Source organism: Talpa europaea (genome assembly GCF_964194135.1).
Source record: "Talpa europaea genome assembly, chromosome: 3".
In the NCBI taxonomy this organism is placed as follows: domain Eukaryota; kingdom Metazoa; phylum Chordata; class Mammalia; order Eulipotyphla; family Talpidae; genus Talpa; species Talpa europaea.
Genome location: NC_140069.1, coordinates 53,726,054 through 53,750,470, shown reverse-complemented (window position 1 = coordinate 53,750,470; position 24,417 = coordinate 53,726,054). Strand labels below are relative to the sequence as shown.

The 24,417-nt window shown below is 35.9% G+C and overlaps 1 protein-coding gene across 1 annotated transcript in view; it reads right to left on the bottom strand.

The window, feature by feature from the left end:
* Positions 1 to 24,417, bottom strand: part of CYP7B1 (cytochrome P450 family 7 subfamily B member 1) — a gene marked incomplete at both ends in the record, with an annotated part of 190,465 nt that overhangs the window by 31,961 nt on the left and 134,087 nt on the right. The window contains one exon of the mRNA XM_084230555.1: positions 4,147 to 4,283. Coding sequence (XP_084086681.1) covers positions 4,147 to 4,283 — 137 coding nt within the window. The remainder of the gene's footprint in view (positions 1 to 4,146; positions 4,284 to 24,417) is intronic.

The window sequence follows — 24,417 nt, the reverse complement described above, 5'->3', positions numbered from 1 at the left end:
TTTTTCTCCCAATTACATTAAAATGGTAGCACTGAAATGAAGTCATTATATGTACAAAAGGTTGTTTCTGAAACCTGGCAAAGTAATTACAGTAAGAAGGCATTACTGATCACAAAAATCTGCAAAGAGCTGATGAGACTCAACAACAACAAATAAAATAATCCTGTCAAAAAATGGGCAGAAGAGCTAACAAGAAACTTCTCTGAAGAGGAAATGCAAATGGCCAACAGGCATATGAAAAAATGTTCAACATCATTTGTCATCAGGGAAATGCAAATCAAAACTACCATGAGATATCATCTTACACCAGTGAGAATGGCACATATTAAAAAAAACTAGCAACAACAAATGTTGGCGAGGTTGTGGAGAAAAAGGAACTCTCCTGCACTGTTGGTGGGAGTGCAAACTGGTCCAACCACTATGGAGAGCTGTGTGGAGATTTCTTGACCTACTAAAGATAGAGCTTCCATATGATCCAGCAATTCCACTCCCGGTATTTACCCAAAGGACACAGAAACAGCAATTCCAAAGAGCACCTGCACCCCTATGTTTATAGCAGCACTGTTTACAATAGCTAAGCTTTGGAAACAACCCAAATGCCCAAAAATAGATGACTGGATCAAGAAGATGTGGTACATATACACCATGGAATATTATTCAGCATTCAAAAAAGATAAACACATGCAATTTGCAGCAACATGGATAGTGCTGGAAGGGACCATGCTCAGCGAAATAAGCCAGAAAGAAAAAGAAAAATACCAGATAGTTTCACTCATAGCAGGAATCAAGAAAACTTAAATAAGGGACCAGGAAAAAGAATAACTATAAGAAAGAAAAAAATCAAAATCAACAAACAACTACGAACCAGAGACACTCTATGGGGGGTGGGGAGGGGAGGAATTGGGGTCAAAATAAGGGGGTTGCAATTGTATGGAGAATATAAAAATAAAATTTATTAAAAAAAGGCATTACTGACTCTTTAGTAATAGAATATAAAGTTCTAGGCTAGTTAGACAAAGATAAAAGGAATTACGCAAAAGAGGGGGCATGTGTAAAGATCACCTAGTAAGGAAATCTCAGTAGGTGAAAGAATCAGGAGGTGCAGTGTCAAGAGATTAAATAGCAACTTTAAGAAGGAATGAGATAGGGCCTCCCTGGTGGCGCAGCGGTTGAGCGCTGGGTTGAGAAGCTGCACGCGGCCTCTGCGGTGCCGGTTCGATCCCCGGCTGCTCCCCGGCCTCCGGAGGAGGGTCCCACATGGCGCGCAGACCTCTCCTGCCGCCCGCTGCTCCCCTCAGCAGTGTACTTCGGTCCTTCTGCCTGCTCTGCTCTCCGTTCTGGCTCTGGTGAATTCTCTCACCCTCCCGCACTTCTGACTGTACCCAGTGCATGTATAAACAAAAACAAACAAACAAACAAATAAATAAATAAAACATGCCTCTATAAAAAAAAAAAAAATTTAAAAAAAAAAAAAGAAGGAATGAGATATAAGTCTTCTCAACCCAATAGCAAAGTCTAGGAGGATGGTGTGAGCCCATTTATGAGCTCAGCAAACCAGAAGACTTATGATAGTGAGGTCTCTAGGAAATAAGTAAGTAGAGGCAACACATGTTTACTCTCTTGAAATATCTGTATGCAAAAGAGAAAAAACAAAAAAATGTAATGAAAAGTAATGAGGGGCTTCCCTGGTGGCCTAGGGGTTAAATCTCAGCACTATTACACTATGGCCTGAGTTCCATTGCCACCCAGGGGATGGCGATGGCACAGCAGACTTCTCCTACCTCCCCTACTGCTCCCCTCAGCAGTGTATTTCAGTGGATCTGCCAGTTCTGCTTCCCATTCTGTCTGTGGTGAATCCTCTCACCCCCTGTACCTCTAGTCTATACCCCAGTACTTCTATATTTTAAAAAAAAGAAAAAGTAACTAGGAGGAGAAAATAAAAACATAATCTTGGTTATAAAACAAGGATAAGGACTCAAAAGAGACCAAAAAAAAAAATATATGGATATGTGTATATGAAAAGAATAAATAATTAAACACGAGTCCAAAGAAAGCAAGAGTAAGTATAATCTGGGATAGCTAAATGGGTTGCCTTGATCATTCTTTGAAATTAGAAAAATTAAGGTAAGAATTGAATTTTCTTAGGAAGAAAAGTGAACTGTGTTACCAGTGAGAGATGGGGAACTGGAACTGGAACATGGTCCTTTCCTGCTCTCTCACTGGCGTACCCAACCAGAAATCCATGACAAATGGATTTCTACAAAGTGGATAATCTACTCTGTGATGACTGGCCTTCTAGGACAGACAAAAAAGGGAATAACTAGCCCAGGTGATAAGCTGGTGTAGAAGCTTCTGTGCAAAGACCATAATACATTTTTTGTATCTCTCTACATGTGCTCCTTTGCAGTGTGACTCTGCTGCTATACCCAGGAACAGGAGGAGTCTATATCTCTACCCTTGAACTTAAACTGGGCTGTGACTTGCTCTGGTTAATAGAAAGTAGTGGAAATGAGGTTTTGTAACTTGGGTAGGTAGGCCTCAAGAGATCTTGCAGGTTTTCCTCTTGCTCTGTTGGAATGCTAGCTGCCTATAAGGCAGTCTTCTTGAGATGAAAGACTATGAGGACAAGGACAGTGACACCATCTTGGACCATCATCCAGTGAGGCATTCAGATGATATAAGTCACAAAAGTGACCCAGACAAGACCAGTTGTTGCTTTAAGGTATAACATGTGGGGAAGGTTTGTTATTGAGCAACAGACAGCTGATTCAGCTAGACAGCATGGGCCTTACAGGAATGTGAGCAAGCCATGTTTTAGCTTCTCTTCTCAGCCTTATGATGTTGGGGTACATAGTAAACCTGCTATGTTGTGTTCTCTTGTTTCATAAACATTTTATTGATGCAAGAAGCATAACATTTCAAAATTAAAAATACATTCTAAATGAATTGTTACAAGGGTTCGAATGAAAGGGAAAAGGAATGAATATGTGGAGCACAAATGATTTTTAGGGCAGTACAATCACTATTATGACACAGCAGTGTTCGACACATGACAACATGCATTTGTCAAAACCCAAACTTGACATTATGCCTTTGTCAAAACCTAATGCAAACCATAGCTTTTTAATAATGTATCAACATTGGTTCATCAGTTGTAATAAATGTACTACACTGATATAAGCATCTAATAATAGGAGAAACCATCATCAGGGAAAGAGAGGAAGATTAGGATCCTCTTGTACTATCTGATCAAGTCCCTATAAGCTAATTTTCTGTAAATAAAGTTCATTAATACAATCTAGCTTTTTCTCTTTATTTTCTTAACCATTTTAAAGCCAAGTCAAATCAAACCAAGGTGATAGCAGATGAGTGGGGTTCCCTAGGTATCCCTCCAAAGAGTTCCATAATTTGTGTTTTATTAAGATTTATTTATTTTTTTAAAGATTTATTTATTTAAGCATACAAGAGGTGGGGTACAGGCCAGAGATGTGGGGGGTAAGAGGATTCACCAGAGACAGAGCAGGGAATAGAACAGGCAGACAGACTGAAATACACTGCTGAGGGAAGCAGTGGGTGAGACATGAGAGGTCTGCCTCACCATGGGGGTTGCTCCCTAGCTGGCCAGGGATCAAATTTGTGCTGCAGAGGCTGCGGATTGCTTCACAGTGCGGTGCTTAACCCCTTGTGCCACCAGGGAGGCCCCAAAGTTTATTTATTTTTATGCATACAAAAATTGGGATGTAGGACAGAAGTGTGGGAGGTGAGAGTATTCACAGAGACAGAGTGGGCAGCAGAACAGGCAGAAGATGTACTGAAATACACTACTGAGGGGAGCAGTGGGCAAGACAGGAGAGATCTGCTGTGCCATGTGGGTTAGCTCCCTGGCCCAGGATCTAACTCCTGTTGCAGTGGCTGGCAAAAGCTTGATAATGCTGTGTCTTTAACCCCTGCACCACCAGGAAGGCCCCCTGTGATCTGTTTTTGAATGTGGATCACCATACTAAAAAACATGGTTTCTTCTGCATTACCTTTCTAAATAGAACAATAATGAACATTCCATATTTTGCATAGAAAAAATTATGACAACATTAAAGAACAAATGAGAAATGATGACATATGTAAGGTATTTATATAAGCACTGCTTACCCTCAAGGAAAAGAGTAAACGTGTCACCATGTTGCATTTGAACAGACTTCAAGAAACCTATGGGATCTCTTTTTAAATCCAGGGAATTCCCAAGGTAAGGAAGCCAACCTTTTATCAATGGAGGCTCACCAGGTCTCCTAGAAGAAAAAGAAATCAAATCATTCTATTTTAACACATGGGAAATATTATTCAATCTAGAAATGGATTGGATGAATCGCACATCTTCTTTCAATTTTCTAATTCGCAACATTTTTGGCGAAATTGTGTCTCTTAAGGCCCAAATGGCTGCCTGAAATGACAGACACATTCAGAAAACAATTTGTGTATGAAGTCTCTTTCTGCACTCTGGGTGTTAGCTGTCAGATAGCCTAGTTGCCAAAGTCAATTTCTTTGTTATCAGATGTCAATTTGCCTGGAATTACATAAATAAAAGAGGGAAAATTAATCTCGAAAAATCCTTAATGCTATTGAGAACAATTCAAACCTAAATATTACTTCCTTAAGTATATTTTGATATATTCTTTGATGAAGATTTTTCTACAAATAACAAATAGGAATATTTGTTAAATTTTACAACACAACTTTATAGAAATATATGAAGCATGTTCAATGAAATGCTATGAATTAAAAAACAAGTTTTGTCTTTTTCGAATTATAATCCCAGCAAAACTGCACTTCAAAAATAACTTAAAAAATAAATATCAGACATTCTGGGGGAAAAAGGCAAAACAAAGAACTCTGAGGTGTGATAGATGAAATAGATGAAATAGGTTTCAATATTTTGTTTTCCATTTTTAGAAGATAATTTATCATTATGCTAATTTCTAAAATGCATGCTATTTAAGCATACATAGTTAGACATAGACAAATGTTTCATAGAAATTTGTATCTTGTTCTTTACTCTTTCCCTAGCTATTTTCTTGGATGCAAACTTTAGCAATGGAGACTTGTTTCTCAAGAAATATGAAAATATATCAGGAAAATTCCATAACCATTAATTATATACCTAAAGATTAAACAAGAAGAGATTGTTCATGCAATTGTAGAGTAGGGTTCCTAGTTAGACACTGCCAGAACCCAAATGCTACCAAGACCCTTCAAGATTGGCAAGTGATCTAGCTCACAAAATTTCCTTTCAAAATATGAGCACTCTTTGTTGGCCTACCTTTACTCTATTTTGTTTAATATTGCTTGAACATTGCAATGTTATAAATATTTTGAAAGGTATTTTGTCATAGTCTAATTTAATGCAACTAATTGCATCTTCTATGCTCTGTCATTTGGTCAAAAGCTGTATTCTTCATGGGTTTCTGCAGAGGGAAAGGATGGAGCATAGAAATTCAAGGAAAACACACTGCTTTCTCTCCACACATTTAATTTCCCCACCTTTTTAGAAGGGCTTATCGTGGAGAGAATTTATAGCTGATCCACTCCTAGGTATTTACCCAAAGGACACAGAAACAGCAATTCCAAAGAGCACCTGCACCCCTATGTTTATAGCAGCACTGTTTACAATAGCTAAGCTTTGGAAACAACCCAAATGCCCAAAAATAGATGACTGGATCAAGAAGATGTGGTACATATATACCATGGAATATTACTCAGCATTCAAAAAAGATAAACACATGCAATTTGCAGCAACATGGATGGCGCTGGAAGGGACCATGCTCAGCGAAATAAGCCAGAAAGAAAAAGAAAAATACCGGATGGTCTCACTCATAGCAGGAATCTAGAAAACGTAAATAAAGGACCAGGAAAATGAATAACTATAAGAAAGTCAAAATCAAAATCAACAAAAAACTATGAACCAGAGACACTCAATGGGGGGTGGGGGGTGGGGAGGGGAGGGATTGGGGTCAAAATAGGGATTGCAATTGTATGGGGAATATAAAAATAAATTTATTTAAAAATATGGGTAAGACTTTTGTGAGGAAAAAAAAAGAAATTCAAGGAAATATTAACTTAATACTCAGAGTTAGGGAAACACATTAGGAAGCCATTATATTGTTACAAAGATGAGAGGGTCATCATTTCTTACAGCTGTGTTCATTTTGGCACCAATAAGCTTAAAACTATTAAACACCATGTCAAACTATGCATATTTTCAGGAAAAAAATATAGTGCTAGTTTAACTTATGGCCCATCAAAGACAGATAACAGAAATCTGTCTTCATCAGCATATTTGTTGAAATCATTTAGGAAAGAAAGACATCACCATAATGATCCAGAAAGGCTTGCTGACACATGGCATGGTGCAAGGACTGCTATTTGTCTCTCTCATGCTCTGTGACTTTGAAAATGAAATACCCACTGCTCACCGAGGGCATATGATACTTAATGTTTATTGAAGAAAATCAAGTTTCTAATCTTAGTAAGAACAGGTCCTGAAGCAATGGTGGGTAATAAACAAAGGCAAATACAAAAATACTACATGATTCATACACTCTTTTACCCCCATTCACACAATGTGAGTTTCCTCAAATATCCTCTTTACTCTTTAAGAGACTATATGGCGATACCTCAGACTTTATACAATTTAGAGCTTACAAGGTCTCCAATGTATTAAACCCAAGTTCTACACATGAACTATTGCAGCACTGCTTGCATTTTTTTCCAAAAGTCCTATGTTATATCTTGAAGTTTATTCAGTGTCAACTATAGCAAATAATGGAGAAGAATATAAATAAATAAATAGTTAAAATTTAAAAGACATTCTCCTTTGCTTAAAAAGAAGAGCATAACATTTAAAAGAGTGAATCAACACAGAACATGTGTTTTCTAACAATATCTCAAGTTTGCCTTTATGTTATACCTTTAGTTAAATAAGTAGCTAAAAGATTTGGTTAATGACCTATCACACAATGTTCATTTAGAAGTTTAAATGCCAGCACTCTCCCCATCAATTTATACTTTGTCAAAGTAATTTCTTTCTTCCCATTTTTCCTGTGATCATGCAAGACTACGAGTCTGGCTTATTGCAACAAACTCCTAAGTTGATGGTGAGCAACAGTTATAAAAGCACAATAATTCATGAAAAATAAAATTATGAGTGAAAGGTTTTACAACAAATATTTGTATCAAGTTATTAATATCTGAAACAGTGCCTTAAATTATTTTCTAAATAATAAATTTTTTGTTTGATTAAAATTTCAGAAACTACACAGCTAATTTGCTACAAGTATATTGATAGTGTCTAATAGTGAAACTGAACTTAAGAACAAATATTGTCGTTGAGCAAGGAACTTTAGAAATTGCTGTTTCACTTTTTATTTACTTAATTTGGGAGTCACATAATTGGAAAATGTTGTTTTCCTAATAGTGTGTCTTAGAACTATATTCTTCAGTGCTTTCCTTCATTATTCTTTGTCTTTAATCCACAATGTCTTTGTCTTTACTCCTAAAAATATTCCCCAAACTCTTGATAATTGAGAATCAACATATTCTTTCTTCTGGGGAGAGGAAAACTTACTGTAGGGCTATGTGGTGGAAGATCCCTAAAGAGAAGGGGTGTATGAAGAACATGGCTAACTCTTGGCATAAAAGCCGACATGGTGCTATCTCAGAGAGTGTTAAGGATGCACAGAACCACATGCATTGCTCTACTTGAAAACTGGGGGGAAGTGACAACGAACTGGAGCCCTTCAGTAACAGATGAAATGGTGGAGTACCATACGTATAGTGCTAGCCAGGAGGTAACCCCATAAAGCCAAAGACACTAATAGGAAGATCTGTAAACAGTACCCACCAGGTCAATAGAAAGGAAGAAAAAGATATAATCATCAATTTCTTTTAATATTTATAAAAAAGAGACAACAACAGGAAATAAAAGGAGTCCAAGTCCGAAAAGAGGAAGTGAAACTATCATTATTCACAAATGATATTTTATATCAAAAACTCTAAAGACTCTACCAAAAAGCTATTAAAAAATTAGTGAATATAGCAAAGTGGCAAGTTATAAAATCAATATATAAAAAACCATTGCATTTTTTATATATAAACAACAAACAAGAGGAAAAAGAAATTAAGAAAATAATTCCATAAATAATAGTTTTAAAAAGAATCAAATACATAGAAATTTGCCTAGCTGAATTGATTAAAGGGCCTATACACTGAAAACTACAAATATTATTAAAAGAGTTAGATAGTGACCAAAGAAGATGGAAAGATATTCCTTATTCACGGGAAGAGAAAATTCAATATAATCAAAAGACTGTTCTATCGAAAACAATATATAAATTTAATGCAATCCTCATCAAAACACTAACCATAGGGCCTCCCCGGTGGCGCAGCGGTTGAACGCTGGGTTGTAAAGCTGCCCGTGGCCGGTTCGATCCCCGGCTGCTCCCCGGCCACCGGAGGAGGGTCCCGTATGGCGCGCAGACCTCTCCTGCCGCCCGCTGCTCCCCTCAGCAGTGTACTTCAGTCCTTCTGCCTGCTCTGCTCCCCGCTCTGGCTCTGGTGAATTCTCTCACCCTCCCGCACTTCTGACTGTACCCAGTGCATGTATAAACAAAACAAACAAACAAACCAGCAAACAAATAAATAAAGCATGCCTCTATAAAACAAACAAACAAACAAACAAAAAAAAAAACACTAACCATATTCTTTAAAAATTAAACAAAAAAATTCTGAAATTTGTATGGTGCCATAAAAGGGTTCACATAAGAAGATTAATACTGAGAGAAAAGGAAAATAGAGTCATCACATTACCTGACCTTAAACAACATTATAAAGCAATAATAACTAAAACAATATGGTAATGACATAAAAATAGACATACAGATCAATGGAACAGAATCAAAGCCCACAAGTAAATCCACATACATAGCAATACTTAATGTATGGGAAAGTAGCCATGACTATACAATAGGGATAGGGAATCTCCTTAACAATCTATGTTGGGAAAACTGGAAGGTCACACATAAACATAATGAAGATGGAGCACTCTATAACTTCATACATGAAAATAAATTCCAAATGGATTGAAGATTTAGATATAAGACCTGCAACAATAAAATATATAGAAGAAAACATTGGCAATATATTCCATGATAACAATAATAAGTATTTTAGAGATTCAATCCAATGGCGAGGAAAACAAAAGCAAAAATAAACAGACTACTTCAAATTAAAAAAGATTTTACACATTAAAAGAAAATATAAGTAGATTTAAAAGATATTTTACTGAATGGGAGAAAATATTCACATATTACACAACAGACAAGGGGTTAGTATCCAAGACACATAAAAAATTTGTAGAATTTAGAAATAGGAAAGCAAATAACCTAATTAATAAATAGGAAACAGATTTGAATAGACAATTCACCATAGAGGATATATAGAAGGCCAATAGATACATGGAAAAATGTTCATTATGGCTTTCGATGAAGGAGATGCATGTGAAAATCACAATGAGATATCATTGTGATTTTGAGTAGCTATTTATAAAATATTGAGATTGAGTAGCTATTTATAAAATATTTTAAATGCTTAATTTTAATTTTTTAAATTCAGGTAATATTCAGATAGGATACCCCCAAAAGGTATCATCACCAGAGTGCACCTGCCTCCAAATTACCCATAGTACGCCACCATGGTCCATTGTGCTTCCTTCCCTCTTTGTTTTTCCCCCTTCCCAACACAAGAATGGTACATATTAAAAAGACTCCATTAAAAAATGGTGTATATTAAAAACAAGTACTGGAGAAGATTTGGAGAAAGAGAAACCCCATTACACTGTTGGTGGGAATGTAAACTGGTACTGCCATTTTGGAAAGTGATTTGGATTTATCCTAAAAACTGAAAATGGAAATATTGTGTCACCCTGCACCCCATTCCTGAACATCTATTCAAAGAACATGAAATTATCAATCCAAAAATCTACATCAGCTACAATATTTATTGCAGCACTATTTACAATAGTTAAGACAAGGAAGCAACCTGAGTGACCATCAATAAAAGCCCGGATCAGGAAGATGTGGAATAGATATACTCCACATGTGGAATACTATTCAGTCATGAAGGAAAGATTAATTGTTGCTACATGGAAGGAGTTCAAGGGAATTATTTGTTGTAAAACAAGTCAGAATGACAAAGACAAATATTGGACATTTACACAGTAGATGATTTGAAAAAGTAAGATAAAAACAAGTGGACATTAATAAACAAAGCAAGGTTTCAGGGGTAGGAAGAGGAGAGAGAAAAAAGAGCAAGGGGCTATAAGGGATAGTGATGGGGAAAAATATTCATATAAAGGAAACTAAGTTTTCATTTAGAAGTGAATAAATTACTTTTCACTGGAAATACTTGGTGTTTTCTCTATCAGTAGAAATAGGGGCTCATGAGAAATTTTAGTTTAGATGTAAAGAAATAAAGTTACATGTCTGCACATCTGGTTTATGCTGGGAAATTTTAAATCCCGTATATTCAGTATGTAAATGCTCAGTTTTTTCATCTTCCTATTAGAATTATATCCACCTTATAGGTTTACTGGACAGGTTAGAGTATTTGAAAGTAGCTGGCAAACAGAGAAGGATGAGTTTTCCTTGACATTAATATATTTAAGCAGTTGCACATAAGCGGTTTTACTCACCTTATTTCTGCCTGACCTGATTCATTATAAATCCTCTCTGCTTATCTACACCTTTCATGGAGGTATAGGTAGGTATAGATTCTTCAGACTTGAGGAAAGGACTTTTCTATCCTTTTAATCATTTGGTAAATGTAATTGTTACATGCTCAGATATACAAAGATTGGATAACTCCAGGTGGCTAGGCAAAAATACTATGTAAAGAGTTGTCTTTCTCAGAGAAAGAGCTATTTAAGTAGAATAGTTTCATTGGGTGTGATTGGTTGTTATGAGATAGTTCTCTGGGCATGACCTGGTCTAAAAACTCATGAAATTCTTTTGTGCAAGATATTGTACAAACAGAAATTTGGGGGACTAGTTATTAAGGAGCAAGAGAAATGAAGACAAGACATGGAAGACAAGGAACAAAACTTTAGTCAAGCCAAAAAGGAAAATGACAGGGCTAGTGCGAGGAAGGAACTCTCAGGAATTAGCATGACCGGTCTTCAACTCTAAGATGTTGTTTGTTAGACTGGAGTCACATGGTTTTCCTCATTTCAAAATGTTCAGTATTGTTATACATACCATACAAGTTTATGTCAGTCATAGCTGAAAATATGGAGTACATAGGACAATGTTGAGATGAGGGATTTTAGGAAGAAAAGGATCAAGGTTTGAAAGAACAGCATTATTCACTTTTTAGAGAAATGTGTTCACAATATACCTTTAAGTGAATGAAGCAGTTCAGTTACCACAGACACAACCATATATTATTTCCTAAAATATTATGGTCATGTAAATGACCATGGGATACTTTGAGATGTTAAAGGTCATTATAGCTGGGTACTGAGAATATAGGGGCTTGGTTATTGGTATCTTCTAATTTACACAAAATGAATGTATTGTTTTTGAATAGTGCTTGTCATTTATTTTGTAGATTGCCCCTCACTTTGGGTTGTCTGATGTTTCTCAGGATTAGAATGAAGTGGTAACATTTTTTGAAAGAGTCCCACGAAAATGGTGTGCCCTTCTCAGTCCATTGTTGTTTTTGTAATTTAAGAAAAGTGATATTTTAATGTTACAATGAAAGCCATGTACAGAAGGCACTGTCTTCTAAAAAGTAGTGGATGGCAAAAAATATACTCTATAAATGAATCAAAGGCTGATTCTAAATCTGAGTGCAACATTCCTAAACAGATGAGTAGAGAAACAGTCTGAGATTCACCATAAAGACACCATTAAATAAATCCACCCCACCCATACTCAGAAATAGAGAACAGACAATGGGGGTTGAGGGGGGACTGTAATTATACAAAGTATGGACACGGGCTACCACAAGTGATACCCCTCTACTTCATTAGGGTCCTGGAGACAGTAATACTGCAGGCAGAGTTGGTTTCTGACAACCATAGAGGGAGGGGTGCCCTTTGCAACTGGGGGAGCAGCTGCCGCTCCGTGAACACATCAATAGGTCCCTGATCATCTCTGTAAGGCTTAGCAGAAGAAGGCTTGTGTCACAGAGCAGAAAGTGTCCACTTCCCACTATACTCCAGAGCAGCTCATATTCAGATAGGGAAGAGGTTAATTTTTCCCCTTGTTTATGGTATATCATCCATTCTTTAGGACTCTCGATTCATATGCTGAACATAAATGATCTGCTTAATATTTGTTTACTATGACAGTCAGTGTAATCTCTTTGCCAGGATGAACATTAAGCCAACTCTGTCTAGAAAAATTAGACAATTCATTAACATAAGTAATCTCCATTGTACCCTGTGCTTATCCTTCCTTCTTTTTTCCCCCAGTTGTCCTATAATCTTGCAAATCCATTGGTGCTATGAGATTGGCATCTGGTGTTCACACAACCTCTGCCTCACAAAGAATAAGTGAAAAATCCCTTGATAAAAATACACTTTTCAGTATAGCACTGATTGAATTCTTTGCTCTTTGTAACTTCTGTAACTCTAGAAAGTTCTGCTAACTTTGTGAGTCATAAATAAGGCCTTTACTCTTTAAATGTTTTGGTTTTATCAGGATGACAATTGACTTAAAACTTAATTTCCCGGTACCAAAAATATTCACTATTCAAGCACTTTTGATCAAAGCATTAAATGCAATGGCAATGTAAAAACAAGCATTGCTGTATGGTCACAAATTTCCTCTGTTACTGGCATTGAATCAGAGCAAAACCAGTAAGAACATGACTAAATATATCTTCACACCCAGGAGCATAACTCTTCAAGCCATATCCCAGTTGAATCTTCAGCTGTCAGTTCATCTATGCAGTTGTGTTATCCAAACAAAGCTTTGTTCATAGAATTTTGCCTTGTAAACTCAATTCCATTAGCGGATATATACTAATGCCTTGATCAAGTGAGTGATTTGTAAATGCTTTGGATAAGAAGCCCAACCACATCACATAGGATTTCACTCAGGGAAGTTTATGACTGAGCTTTTTTTTTTTTTAAGCTGGGAGGGATGCCCAGGTTGGCAGAAATGAAATAATGCCAAAGAATGTTTAAATTTTTTTCACTTAAAATTTAATTGATTCTCAAGCAGGCCCCACAAACAATCACCATATTATCTGAAGTATTTTTCTTTATGAACTGGAGCCAGGATTAGTAGGAGCCCTCATCAATTCTAATGCATATTGCTACAATACCCTCCTGATTAGTCTTGCCACAGTGCATGGCTCAGATACCAACTACCACTGGCTTGATGGCTTTGGCCAACTTATTTAACCAATCTGTGCCCTGGGATACTCATCTGTAAAATAGATATACTACCCTACTTTTTTCACATGAGAATTAATTATGTTGATGCATGAAAAGAACTGAAAGAATGACTTACACATAATAAGCACTCAAAATGTTAGCTGATACTATTATTATTATCTCATTATCAGAGTTACCTGTGATAAACTAAAGTCTCATCATGGCTGCGCTGTTTCCTTTTTAAGTATTCAAAAAAAGTACCAATCTTTAATATATTTTTTCATTTGCTTGCAATGTTTCCTTTAATTGCCTGATTTAGATTCTAGTTTAGGGTTGCCATATATGATTTAATTGCCAAGGGACGGGGCACCAAAATCACCTTCCTATTTCAAAAAAACTATAACTTTTCAGGCTTTATATTCACTGGGTGAACATATTCAAAAGAACAAAAGTGGTTCAGAAAAGCACTGGATGTTAGGGGAAAGCCTAGTAGAGAATGTTTAAACTGCCTACAGAATTCTGAAAGAGGGAAATCGATTCATAATTGAAAGTTATTTCAACTCCCTAATTAAAATAGAAAACGATGCAACTGAATTTGTAATTTCTGAGATGATCAGTTGCTAATTTATTTTACAGATGGGATTTGATTGGACTCCATGGAAGAGATATCAATTCCATTAACTCATCATATCTTACATTTGATTAAATCATTTGATTTTGAAATGTTTAATCAAAAATCAGAGCCTGCAGATTTGTGGAAACTAAATTATAACAGAGAACTAGCCTAGAAAGTCTTAGTAATGACAAATGAGGGATCAATGCCAACAAAATATAAATGCATAGTCAAGTTATCAAATGACATTTTATCAACCCACGCCAATGAAGAAACTAAGTTCCAAAATCTGAGTGCCCACACTAGAATAAGCAAGCACAGCTTATCAGAGCCACAGGAAAGGCAATTCAAGGGTTCTCTGGTTTGCCGAGGTGGGAAGTTAATGAAAAGCCTGAGAAACATATGTGACATCTGCTTCATAATGCAATAATTCATAACCATATTTTAATATTGGGCAAACTATTAACATAGTAAAAGTGAATAGCATCTCTACATTAGAAACACAGCGCATGGCACTGAGAAAGGCAATGTTTTGATCTTGTCATGAGTTTGAGGGTTTTTTGAAAGGGAAAATACCATTCTTTTCCAAGGATTAGGTCTCAATTTTGGCTGGTGATTTCAACTCACTGCAAAAAGAGTGTATGACAATTTCAGGCAATCCATCATCACTAATATTAGATCATAGATCACAGAAGATAGGATATCATACTTATATGCAGAAATTACTAAGGTTTGAAAATTCTTAAGTTCTGCTAAAAATAACATTTTACATGTGCTAAGCGTGATTCTTGCAGCGTCCTGTACTCATGTCTCTTATGTGTCCCCTCAATTTTTCTTGAAATTAATTTTCAGTGTTGATGCCATAATCATTTCACTAGTGTTCAATTGCTTTGTTTTTGTGTTTACCTTGTTTTCTATGCACTATCACTAATTCATATCAATCTCTTTAAAATCTCTCTCAATATGGTCAGACATATGGTCTTGTAATTTTCATGTAGCTCTTCTAGTTTCTATCACATTTTCTTTTGGTCCATTTAAAAAGAGACTTTATTGACTTTATCCTTGACTTTTATACTTTTCACAGATTATTTTTACTCTTAGATTTCTATTTTCTAAAAGTTCTTTTGTACGCTGATTAGACCTGTCATAAATTGCATTCCATTCTGGTTTTATAAATGTAATTTCTTGTCTTATTCCTCTAAAACTATTAAACATAGTTCCTTGCTTTTGTTTTTTCTTTACCCAGTCCCTGAATTGGCTTTCCCCCGTCTCCTTTATCTTGCTCTTTCTGTAATATTGCTCGCCCCCTACCCCCCAATATTTTCTCAATCCTAGCTTTCTTTCACATTTGAAACAAGGCTATGTGTGTGATAGTGGGACTGGTGGAGCTTCACCATATAGTAACTGGAAGGGGACCTAATCATTTTAATGAGCTACCTATTTTTGCTAGTTAAATGGGTGGGGCTGTATCTTCTTGTGGCTTAATTTTCCTCTGGAGGTTTTGGAATTAGAACAGCACAGACAAATACATGTAAATATATTTCCTATAAAGAGTTAACATTAACTGATTTTGAATTTGAATTTTTTGGAAATTATTTCCAAAGTCATTCAGAGTAATGTTTGTAGATGAAAAATTGAGTTAATTTCTATTTACAGAGGTAAACATATAATAGATGATATTAGATGGAATATTGGCATCAAGGAAGTCAGAAAAGAGGGAAAGATGATAGTTCTATAGTTATTCGAGTTGTTAACTGAAATTCTAGGGTAAAGTAAGGGATTTTGGAATTTCACTGTGATGTTCCCCCAAATTACTCTAACACTCTTGTAGGTGATATTAACTTGTTTCAGGGACTGAGAAGCTTAAGGCGAACAGGCACAGAGAACTGAGGTACAGCTATATAATTCTCTTTCATTTGGGGGCATGGTGTGTGCACATATTTATCTGTATTTTAACCTGAGATTTAGACAAAGTAATAACAACGTCAGTAATACATTCCACAGAGAGAATGCAGATTCTGTCCTCTCAGAATGCAGATATCTCAACTCCCTATAGAAGAGAAAGTGTTAAAAAGCAAGGACTCTGGTAGCTCCCTTCTAAGTTCTTCAGATATGCCTGTCTCAGAAATACCTGGATTTTGTTAGAACTCAGACAGTGTTTTTTCTTATCTGAAAATAGGGTATGGACTAAGAAAAAAGTAAGACACTATGCGATTTGCAAATAACCATATGTGAGTGGTCAATAAGCACATCAAAAACATACACAATATCATTAATCTTTAGGGAAAAGGCAATTTAAAACTAAATTACATGATAGTACTATTCACTTGGAAAAACAGTGAAAATAAAAAAGAATGACTATATCAAGGGTTGGCAAGGTTGAGGATGAACTAGAACTCTCATACGCTGCTGATGGGAATATAAAATGGTACTATGACTAATGAAAACAACTTTAGCACCTTCTTTAATGTTTAAACAAACACTATCTGTATCACCCAACAATTCCACTCCTATGTATTTCTACTTAAGAGAAATGAAAACATATGTCCACAAAAATACTTGTATGTAAATGTTCATAGGCACATTAATCACACTAGTCCTAAACTGGAAAACAATTCAAACGCCCTCAGCTAGTAATGGATAAACAAAATGTGGCATAGCTGTGCAATGGAATACTATTCAGCAAAAAAAAGAAACAAACCACGGATTGATAAACCTCAAAGACATGTTCTAGGAAAAAAAAATCCAGACACTTAATTCCATTCACATGAAATTTATATAAAAGATAAAAATAAAGGCAGAGGTAGGAGAGGGGATAAAGGAGCAGCATCATGGAAGTTTTGGAATGATGGGAGTCTTCTAAACTGGATTGTGGTGATTGTTGGCTAATTGTGTTTTATAAAAGCACATCAAATTGGACACTTAAAATGTATAAAAATCATGTTATGCAAAACATACCTTATGAACCTGCTGGAGAAAAAAGGTGTTATCTATGACTAATCTCATATTTCAATTAGTAGAAAAGTCTCTAAATATACATCATGCCTCAAATTATATTTAAATTTCTGTTATTGGTAAAGAAAAAGCAAAGATCAATTAAGACAACTTAAGAATTAGTATTAAACTTAGATGTTGGCAATTTTCATACCATTTCTAAATATAAAGGAATATATTTTTATTTTCCTACTTTACCAACAAAATATCTTTCTTAGTGATTTTGCTGAATATCAGTGTCTTATGCAGAATTACATACATAGAACAGGGTCTTGAAACTGGGAGAGATTAAGGAAACTCATCAAGTGTTTGACAAATAGGGAAAAAGAATAAGAGATGAAAAATGATTTGGCCCAAATGTGCACAGCAACAAAGCAACAAAAAAGATCAGAGACAGGATTTCTGACTCCCAGGGTGATGATCTGTTTTCTCAGCACCACACTATCCAGAGAAACATGGCACATGTCAGGGTTAAGGTAGTCTTGACATTCTGAAATCAGATTTTTTTTCTTCTGATATGTTTTGCAAAACTTGCAATCAGCCCAGAGGTGATAATTCTATAAAGTAAATAAACGTAAGATGTTATCTCCCATAGGGCAACTTCTGTTTGTGGCTAAATGAGCCAAGATGAAGAAACACTTCAAATAAAAGACTCAGCTGGAATAACATAGCAAAGAGGCTGCTTAGCTTGAAAGGGAGTCTGGCACATAGCCACTGCGATTCATAAACTATAATGTAATAAACTTGTATGAACAAAAATCTAATTTCCATATTCAACACTGGTTACCTGAATGAGCCATATGAGAGCTAATTTTTGGAAACAACATTAATTCTCTGGAAACGAAATGAGCCACTTGATACTAACCAGAATGTGATAGCTAAAAGGTTTCAAATTCTATATCCCGTTGATACCGTTTTTCCATCTTTGTGAGGTTCTTCTAGAAGAGGTAGCTCTAGAAGCTTCTTAAATTGAAACTTAGTCTAGTTTAATGTCTGGTTTTTTTTTTTCCTTAATCACCTCTGGTTGATGAAAGTATAGTGCAGGGCCAAAAATTAGGTATTTAAAACAAAAGAAAAGATGAGGACACCTCAGTGGAGGAGTTTGAAAGTCTTTAATATCACTAACACACAATGTGCATTATTTGTAGCAAGGTAACAAAGAAACGAAAGGAATTTGTGGTACCAGAGTTCTTATAAAATAGAGCCAGCAGTATTTACCCAAAAAGACTCAGGTAAACTAATTCATGCCAAAATCTTACTAGAGATGTGCAAATAAGAACTATGCAGATTGTGTTCCCTTGTATTGCCCCCAGTCAAAACTGTCCCACAAAGAATCTGAACTTGCAATGAAGATCATGAATCACGATAAATATGTAAATTGAGCAAGAAATAAACCAGTTGTTAAGTCAGTACCATGTACTGACTTACACTTTACTGACTTGGCACTGGAGTGACTTGATACTATAACCTAGCCAAGATGATTGATAAAAGAGCAAAAAAAAAGAGATGAGATTCGTTTTGATTAAACGAATTGCAAAATGAAAGTGTTAATAAAGCGTTATCCTAGGGTCACCCTGGTGGTGCAGGGGTTAAAGTCTCAGGGCTATCAAGCTATCCCTAGCCATGGCAGCATGAGTTGGATCCCTAGCCAGGGAGCTGACCCATATGGCACAGCAGACCTTTTCTGTCTCACCCACTGCTCTCCTCAGCAGTGTATTTTAGTAGATCTGCCAGTTCTGTTCCCCACTCTGTTTCTGGTGAATCCTCTCACCCCCTGCACCTCTGGCCTACACCCCAGTTCTTGTATACATAAATAATTAAAAATAAATCTTAAAAAATACATAAAGCGTCATTCTAGACTAATATTTTGTAAGCACTTTGATCCAATGTGCACATTATCATATAATATACATATATACTCATAGATACATGAATATGTAGTTTCCAATAAAAGTCACAAAATAATGCTCTTAGTCCATTTTATTTTTTTAAATGTTGGTTGGCACCCACTAAATCCTTTTCAACCTCTTCTAATGGGTCTAATTCATTGTCCTACTTTCTACCCAATGTCTGCCTTGTTGGATGACTCCTAAATGTCTTTTCCTATTATACTTTTTCTCCCAGTTTTTTTTTTAAGATTAATTAATTTATTTATACAAGCACTGGGTATACTCAGAAGCGTGGGAGGGTGAGAGAATTCACCAGAGCCGGAGTGGGGAATAGAACAGGCAGACTGATGAAATACACTGTTGAGGGGAGCAGCGGGAGCGGCAGGAGAGGTCTGCACACCATGTGGGACCCTCGCAACCCAGCGCTCAACTGCTGCGCCACTGGGGAAGCCCTTCTCCCAGTTTTTAACATGATAGTAATTGAGCCTAGGTTCACTATAGGATACAGCAAGATTTTTTAAATAACCCTCCTGCTTCCTGATCTCAGAGAAGGCAATTTATTTGGCAAAGGCTGGATACCAGTGCCAAAACATTTGAAAATTCCTCTCTAAGGTTCCTTTCTCAGAGGGAGGCAAAAAAATAGGCCCATGCTGTGGTAAATGCCTGGTGATTACGCATTGGAAGTATACTGACTCTGGGAGAATCAGCAAGATTTTAACCTTTTGTTTCACATTCAAATTACAGATACCTAGACCATTTTAATATGAACTGTTGTAACATAGATTTAAATATCAACTTTCATATAAATCATTTGGACATATATTTGCTTTACATGAATATACATGCTTTCATTCCTAAAAATTTGCCCTCTTAATTTGGACCCCCAGACACAGAAAAACCTGCAATTATCTCTTATCTGATCAGACAGTTCTTTTTAGAAGCCAATGATGGTAAATGAATATTGGCTACTTGTAGCAATCTCAATTAGCTGGGTCACCCATTAATCAATGGATCAATCAATTCATTAATTCAAGCAATTACTCTGCACTCAATTTGTGTCAGGCCTGGTGCTAGGCGACAAGGAAGAATAAGACACACAGGATCTTCCTGGTGAAAGCTATGTTGATGGAAGTGGGTATTAGGTATATACAAAAAGATAACTAAGATACACTGTACTAACTGTAATGATAGGATTATTATGGATTATGTGCTCCACCTTGTAATTCACTTTTTAGCTGAATTCACTAGGAAGCTACTGTAATTCATTTTTCCTTGTCATCACTCTGTTGAATCTAATACCCCGGTTTATATATCTACTCCACTTCTGTGTATATTTGGGTCTCTATATACCCTCACAAAAGGTCTACTGCTGTTTAACAGAAATACAAAGATATGTAATGATTGAACCTGTTGTGGTCACACGAGTTACGCTCAAATCCCCACATGAACATGCAACATCCTATATGGTTTATTCACAATCCTGCAGGATATACTCACATCCTTTCTCAGCACATGTCATTAACACAGTACTTAACTTCAGTGCTAGTCAAGTGTTTTGATGACTTCTTTCTCTTGCTACCACTTGCTTTTCTCTTCTACTCCGTGAAGCAGAATTGTAGACTATTTAATCATTCTGTTCTGTTCTAGGATCTGCTAAAACTGGCAACTTTGTAACAACTACTTTTCCTTATGATAAGAATATCAGTATCAGGAGGTTATGTTAAAGGTAATTTAGTGTGAGATTTGGGAATACTTTTCCTACATTTAATGTAGAAGATACTATTCACCTTTTCTCAAACTTTAATTCCCAAAATGCATTTGCAATTTCTGCTGAATAAGTGATTACTATATCCCATACCTTAAAGCCATCAATTGTCAACCTTCTAAAGTGATCTTGGGTTTACAAAATTAATATGAGTGATAGCTTAATGCCAGTAAGCATTAGCATAAGACTTCCATGTCTACATGTTCTAGAATCTGTTTATATGTTTAAAATAACATCACAGTCTATTTAATTTCAAAATAAACAAGGACATAAGTTAAGAGAGGCTTCTCTCCAAAAATAATACTTTCCGAAGAAAGGTGTATGTTCATATGGGTCAAGTTTATTCCAACTGTGTGTCTGTCCCTAACAATAAACCAAAGCAAATAAAAATAATTAGAAACAAAGTCATACATCATCCATATACAGAAATATTTAATTCTTTTTGTCATGGCTTAAATCATTTTCCAACATAGCCTGACAATTTTTTTTAATGTTTATGTTATAACAGCTCTGAAATTATTTTGTGAACTTGACCTTCTGAAAAACTTACAATTCAAAATGTAAAGTAAGATCCATAATCCAAATGCATTAAGGATCTAGATATAAACTTACAATTCAAAATGTAAAGTAAGTTTTTTTTTTTTTTGGTTACCACGGAGCTTCTCATGCAAGCAAAATATACCACATTCTAGGGGGAATTTATAGAGCACTATGCGGCTCTTTATAGAGGCCAATGCCCTGTGGAAACTTTTATAGTTTTTACTGTTGTATAAAATGTTATTACAAATACTGATTTCATAGATGATAAAAATAAATCAAGGTGTCTTTGAGATGGGGGAGAGGGGAAAAGCTGCTAAGACCACCCAGGATGAACTCTGATCACTAGAACTTTGGGGAAATACTACTTGAAGAGTGTTTTTAGTGGTTCCTTAATTTTCCACATCTACCTGTTTCTTTGAAATGGATTCTTTCCTCTCTGACAACATTAGAAAGATGTTGCTCACTCTTCCATTTTGCAGCCAGTAGGACCAACATCAGTTTGAGAGAAGTTTTCCTTGCCGGTTACTCGGCTGCCTGTTTGGCCCACAAGCTGCATTTATGAAAATACTGAAGTTATTTTCATAAAACAAAATTAAAAAAAAATAATCTGGGGGAGGTGGAAATCAACACTCTGGATTTTAAAACAAATTTGCAAGGCTTCCCAAATACCTAGGTTGGGAATCTTGGTGGCTAAAAACATAGGGTCTGAAACCTGACTGCATTTGATGCCTGGCTTCCACCTTGCTCTTGGGGCAAAAATCTTTTTGGAGCTTGCTTTCAATTCTGCAACGCAGGACTAATAATTCCTCTTTCTTCACTGGGTGGTTGTAAAGATTCAATTCTGTATATCATATATTTGGGATCATTCAAGTTTTAAAAAAAAGCTCTATCAGTGATTGCTATTACTATGAATCACATATAAGCTAACCTGGAAATTAACAGATGACAACATTGAGACGTAGATATGTTAATGACTTCCAACTGTCCTAAAATTGCAAAGACCTATACTATGCATCTGTGCTCCTTGAAGCTTAGCCTATAATTTTTCTAAATTACTGATATTTCCAAACTAACTTAATCAAGGAGATGAAGGACCTATTCAATGAGAACCACAAACGTTATTAAAGGATGAAAGATAGTGACCTAGGGAAATGGAAAAATATCCCATTTTCATGTATGGGGAAAATGAATATAATAAAAATGAATATGCTACCTAAAGCAAGATATAAATTTAAAGCAATTCTCATCAAAATACCAACAATGTTCTATAAATAAATTGGACATGAATATTGAACTGCACATGGAAACATGAAAGGCTTCACATAGAAAAAGCAATATTGAGAAAAAAGGAGAGAAATGGAGGCATCACATTACCTGACTTTAAACTATACCATAAAGCAACAGTACTAAAAATAATAATGCACTGGCATAAAGATAGACACAAAGATCAATGGGAAAGAATAGAAAGCACAGAAATAAGTCTATGTACATAAGCCATGGCCATACATTTGGGAGAAAATAAGCTCATTAACTAATGATGCTAAGAAAATTGGAAGACCACATGTAAAAGAATGGTGTTAACCAACTCCATGCACAAAAAATAAGTTCCAAATGCATTAAGGGTCTAGATATAAGATCTGCAACAATAAAATAAATATTTAGAAAATGTATTGCCAATACATTCTGTGACATCAATGATAAACATGTCATTGGAAACTCATTCTCTTTAGCAAAGGAAATGAAAGCAAAAATAAACAACTGAGATTATCTCAAATCAAAAAAGCTTTTACAAAACAATAGAAGATACTCTATTAAAAAGATATACTACTGAATGGGGGAAACATGACACAACTGACAATAGGTCAATATATAAGATATGAAAAAAATGTATAGAATTCAACAATAGAAAAACAACCTTAATTAATAAAAAATTATAAAAAAAGAAAAACTAATTAAAAATGAGCAATGGTTAGAAATTCACCAGAGAGTATATTCAGAGGGTTAATAGATAAATGAAAAAATAATCATCATCACTTCTAACATTGAGATGCAGATGAAAACCACAATGAAATATCATTTTACCCTCATGAAAATTGCATACATTAAAAAACTCCAAATGACAAAGACAAATATTGGACATTTACATAACAGATGATTTCATCAAGTAAAAGAGTTACAGAAATTTGTGCACAGTAATAAATAAAGTGAGGCTTCTCAGGTTAAGAGTTAGGAGAAGGGACAAAGGGCTGGGGTAAAGTAAGGGATGGTAGTGGGAAAATAAAGAACTAATGATGGGGCCTCCCCGGTGGCGCAGCGGTTGAGCGCTGGATTGCGAGGCTGCCCGCGGCCTCTGCGGTGCCGGTTGGATCCCCGGCTGCTCCCCGGCCACCGGAGGAGGGTCCCACATGGTGCACAGACCTCTCCTGCCGCCCGCTGCTCCCCTCGGCAGTGTACTTCGGTCCTTCTGCCTGCTCTGCTCCCTGCTCTGGCTCTGGTGAATTCTCTCACCCTCCCGCGCTTCTGACTGTACCCAGTGCATGTATAAACAAAACAAACAAATAAAATAAATAAATAAATAAAACATGCCTCTATAAAAAAAAAAGAACTAATGATGAATGCAAAACATAGTGACTTGTAGAACTAATTCCAATGAAAGTTACAAGGCAGAGACACTCAGTTTATGCTCAGATCACACAAATATAATACAACTATGACGAAAACCTTTGTGTGCCAAGGAAAGGGTGGTGACATATGGGAATAACATGTGGAAAAACATCTTTTAAGAGTTCTCAGTAGCTGTGGTGGTATTGTTATTCTAAGGCTGGCTTTAATATGTGTAATATATGGGGAAAAATAAAGGTAAATAAGCTGTGGAAAATAATTCATTGAAGGGACCAGAAAAAAAAAATCCCAGTTGTACAAGCCTTTATATAGTACTGAGTTTTTGCTTCTGAATTCCATTATTGGAAAAAAAAAAAAAAGACCACTGTATTGAAGAAACATTGGTTCATAACACTGTATAGGTTCCTGGTGTACAGCATTATCATTCAGCATCTGGGCCTCCTTGGTGGCCTAGGGGTTGTCTCAGAGCTGAGTTCAATTCCCAGACAGGGAGCTAACCCATATATGGCACAGCAGACCTCTCCTGTCTCACCCACTGCTCCCCTTAACAGAGTATTTCAGTAAA